Source organism: Glycine max, chromosome 13 (genome assembly GCF_000004515.6).
Source record: "Glycine max cultivar Williams 82 chromosome 13, Glycine_max_v4.0, whole genome shotgun sequence".
In the NCBI taxonomy this organism is placed as follows: domain Eukaryota; kingdom Viridiplantae; phylum Streptophyta; class Magnoliopsida; order Fabales; family Fabaceae; genus Glycine; species Glycine max.
In genome coordinates this window covers 25,677,434-25,681,705 of record NC_038249.2, presented here as the reverse complement: position 1 = coordinate 25,681,705, position 4,272 = coordinate 25,677,434, and the positions used below count along the sequence as shown (strand labels likewise).

General features: G+C 39.7%; 1 protein-coding gene across 1 annotated transcript; it reads left to right on the top strand.

Moving 5' to 3' along the window:
- Positions 1–256: 256 nt before the first annotated feature.
- On the top strand, positions 257–1,578 carry LOC102662161 (uncharacterized). Its single transcript, XM_041007933.1, has 5 exons — positions 257–311; positions 397–801; positions 883–1,017; positions 1,153–1,377; positions 1,444–1,578. Exons 1-5 carry the CDS (start codon positions 297–299, stop codon positions 1,576–1,578), a joined length of 915 nt encoding a protein of 304 aa, XP_040863867.1. The 5' UTR covers positions 257–296.
- The last annotated feature ends 2,694 nt before the right edge of the window (positions 1,579–4,272 follow it).

Genomic DNA, 4,272 nt, shown 5'->3' with positions numbered 1-4,272 from the left:
ATGTAGAGACAGCTGCCTGCCACCGATTACAGCTAAAATCATGGGAGGTTGTGCATCTTAATCCAATTGTGGGATGGGAACGCTGCGCGACTTTGGCTCAAAGAGAACTCCTTCCTTTTATAGAAGAAATTTTCCGGACCCAAGTTATTTGCTTTGAACATTGAATCCTTGCTTTGAGTCAATAATGTAACGCGTCCGCACTAATTATTTCATATTTTTTTTGTAGGTGGCTGCGACGTGGAAACCAACATATTGGCAATGATGATCTAATAGTTTTCCGTCGCAAATTGGATATCATGAAACGACATGAGGTAACAAGAATCATGATATATTCGTTAAATAATAAATAAAATGTCATGGTTTAAGATAAATTAACAATTGTGTTATTGTATGCAGTTTCTGTGGGAGCCTTACACAGCAACTGTTATGTCGATGTTGCCTCCCATTTGTTTGGTTGGCAGTATGTCGTGGTGCGCAGTGGTGCCACTCATTTGTTTCCATGTTGTAGAGTGGCACCAACCGGATAGAGTGTTGCGACAATTTGGAATGCAACAACCTATTCCGGAGTCTCCTTCGCAACCATGGAATGTCCACGGGCTAACACTGAAAGGCAAAATGGATGAAAATTGGTTCCAGCTGTTGGCCCCATTTATCAGTCAGTGGAATAATCGAGCTGAGTTTAGGGTCGACGTTTATGCTCGACAAGAGGGCCTATTGAGTTTTAACTCGGATTACATGGTGTGGTATAGGCGCAAAACAAAAATGTTTATCGACCCAAACAATGCAAACACGGCTACATTGGTATTTATTTCTTTTTAATTATTTAACTTCAATTTACTTTTTAAAGCATCGACATTAATTTCCTTACCCTAATAATTGCAGGGTGAAGTTACCGAGACATTGCAGTATATGGTGTCACCCCAAGGGCGAAACACATGGACAGTTGATGATCTCGTGCCATATGTGGAAAAGTTAGCGATTTTATCCCAAGAGCAAGAGAGGATCACTGAGCCTGTGGCACATGGTCCAGCATCAGAGCGTCGATTTCCCCCACAAGAGTTTCACATGCTTCAGTCAAGTGTTGAAACTCGAGGTTTTGACAGACGAAGGGAGATTGTTCAAGCGGAAGATTTTTCCCAACATATGGAGCAGCGTGGTCATGGAATGTATTACACGCCACCAACATTTGCTCAGTATCCTTCGCAGATGTATCAGTATCCTTTCGAGGGCCATGACACTGATATGTCTGCAAGCGAACATTCGTTTGGTGGTGTTGCCGAAACACAGCCTCATTTTTCATGGCCGACCATGACCCCTTCGCAGCAACATGATGCCCCAATGGCAACACCTAATGCCCCATTAGGTCAGCAATGGGATGTACCTGGAGCAATCCTCCTATGGGTGATTTATTAGGTGTTGATTTGCGTCACGAGTTTTCTGCAGAGGCTGAGGAACAAGGGCGGAGACAGCGCGCAAGAAGAAATCCGGATCGTCAAGCCCGAAGGTGGGATCGACCATGTGGCACATCCTCGCGCCATCACGAACACCATGATGACTGATTTTGATGTCTCTATTTGAAATTTGTTTTGTATCTTTGAAATTTGAATTTCAGACTTAATTTATGGTATCTCATTGTGCTTGTTATTGAATTTGTTATGGAATTGCGTTTTTTTATCACCATTTGTTATTGAATCACCATCGCGGACACCATAATGACCATTTTGATGTCACGCATCAAACTAGAATAATAAATAAAGTCATAAAGAAAAAGTTAAGTACACAAATCAAATAAGTAACGGTAGTAATCATAATGACTATTTTTATGTCGCGCATCAAAGTAAGTATATGGGTTAGGTTTAGGGTTAGTGGTTTTTTTTAGGGTTAGTAGTTAGGGTTTAGGGTTAGTGGTTTATTTTAAGGGTTAGTGGTTTATTTTAAGGGATAGTGGTTTATTTTAAGGGTTAGTGGTTTATTTTTAGGGTTAGTGGTTTATTGGTTTAGGGTTAGTTGGTTATTTTTAGGGTTAGTGGTTAGGGTTTATTTTTAGGGTTAGTAGTTAGGGTTTAGGGTTACTTGTTTATTTTAAGGGTTAGTGGTTTATTTTTAGGGTTAGTGGTTAGGGTTTAGGGTTAGTTGTTTATTTTAAGGGTTAGTAGTTATGGTTTAGGGTTAGTTGGTTATTTTTAGGGTTAGTAGTTAGGGTTTAGGGTTAGTGGTTTATTTTAAGGGTTAGTGGTTAGGGTTTAGGGTTAGTTGTTTATTTGAAGGGTTAGTAGTTATGGTTTAGGGTTAGTTGTTTATTTGAAGGGTTAGTAGTTATGGTTTAGGGTTAGTTGGTTATTTTTAGGGTTAGTAGTTAGGGTTTAGGGTTAGTGGTTTATTTTAAGGGTTAGTGGTTTATTTTAAGGGATAGTGGTTTATTTTAAGGGTTAGTGGTTTATTTTTAGGGTTAGTGGTTTATTGGTTTAGGGTTAGTTGGTTATTTTTAGGGTTAGTTGGTTATTTTTAGGGTTAGTAGTTAGGGTTTAGGGTTAGTGGTTTATTTTAAGGGTTAGTGGTTAGGGTTTAGGGTTACTAGTTTATTTTAAGGGTTAGTATTTATGGTTTAGGGTTAGTTGGTTATTTTTAGGGTTAGTAGTTAGGGTTTAGGGTTAGTGGTTTATTTTAAGGGTTAGTAGTTAGGGTTTAGGGTTAGTAGTTTATTTTAAGGGTTAGTGGTTAGGGTTAGTAGTTAGGTTTAAGGGTTTAGGGTTAGTTTTATGAGTTATGGTTAGGGTTATGACTTTGGGTTAGGGGTTATGGGTTACTAATCATAATCACTATTTTTATGTCGCGCATCAAACGAATTCATTGGGGTTTAGGGTTAGAGGTTAGGGGTTATGGGTTAGTAATCATAGTTTTAACTACCGAATTCAAAGAACCCCAGAAATTGAATACATTGAACAAAACGTAAACAAATACAAGTCACTCAACTAACATACATAAATCAACGATTTGAACAACTCCCACGCTCAGATTGCATTGGACACCGACGCCTGTTATGCCCTTCGGCTCCACATCTACTACATTTTGTTCGGTGCTCAGATGGTTCGACCCAATCCATCTCATTTCTTATCCTTGTTGATTTTGGCCGACCTTTCGCACGAATTGTAGTTGGTCAGGGATAAGTGTCCATGCTCATCAGAAGGAGGAATGCCGCTTCATTCCCAAGAGGCCACCATTGTGCGGAGTAAGCTTTTAAGATGTGCTCATTTGTATAAACAACATCTATATATTGGTAGTAGTTCATGCTCACGTAACCACAAGCTGCAATAATGTGTGAACATGGATAGTGAAGCGCAGAATACTTCCGCATTGACAATAATGACCATTCAAGTTAACTGCCCACTTTTGTCGCCACGTTGCGTTATAGGATTGAAGGTCTCCTCTACTTCAAACCTTGTGGAGTGGATATCATACACGCGAACGATGTGCGAACAAGCTTGTTCTTGATTTTTTCTAAGTTCTTTAACAAGCTTAGAACAATAAGTTGGCCTTCATTTAACTGTCTTTGGGCTTGGCGGCCACGCTCAACAAAGTACTTTCGACACCTACTGTACGTTGATTTCACCAATGCTGTTATGGGAATGTTGCGACAATCCTTTAAAACCTTATTGATACATTCTGAGAGGTTCGTTGTCATGTGGCCATATCGACGTCCTTCCCTATCGTAAGCCATCGTCCATTTTTCCTTTGAGATGCGATCTATCCATGTTGCTATGGCTGGACTCAGTTCACGATATTTTTCTAAATTTTGATCAAAAATGTGCTTGCATGGAGTGTAGGCTGCATAAAATTAGTTATGAATAACAATTTTAAGTATAAATGAAAGTAAAATAAACGTGACCATCAAATATGAAATCTTACCCAATTTCTTCAACATTTCTTTTTGTTTGGCATTATTGAATTTTCGATTGAAGTTGCTTGCTATGTGTCGCACACAGTAGACATGATAACCGTGGGGAGGTTGCCAACCAAGTGCTTCGTTAGCGACAGCGGACTTTATACTCGCGTGTCGATCAGATATGAGACAAATACCATTTTTATCAGTGACGTGTTCACGCAAGTGTGCCAAAAACCATGACCACGCTGTCAACGTCTCACCTTCAACCACAGCGAATGCTAGAGGAAGGACGCCACCATTTCCATCTTGTGATGTGGCCATTAAGAGGGTCCCACGGTATTTTCCGTACAAATGTGTGCCGTCAACTTGTATGATTGGCTTACAGTACT

Bases quoted from the DNA above. Each gene is read 5' to 3' on its own strand.
- LOC102662161 (XM_041007933.1), top strand. The intron at 802-882 runs GTATTTATTTCT...TAATAATTGCAG, and splicing joins ATGCAAACACGGCTACATTG to GGTGAAGTTACCGAGACATT. The intron at 1,378-1,443 runs GTACCTGGAGCA...AGTTTTCTGCAG, and splicing joins CATTAGGTCAGCAATGGGAT to AGGCTGAGGAACAAGGGCGG.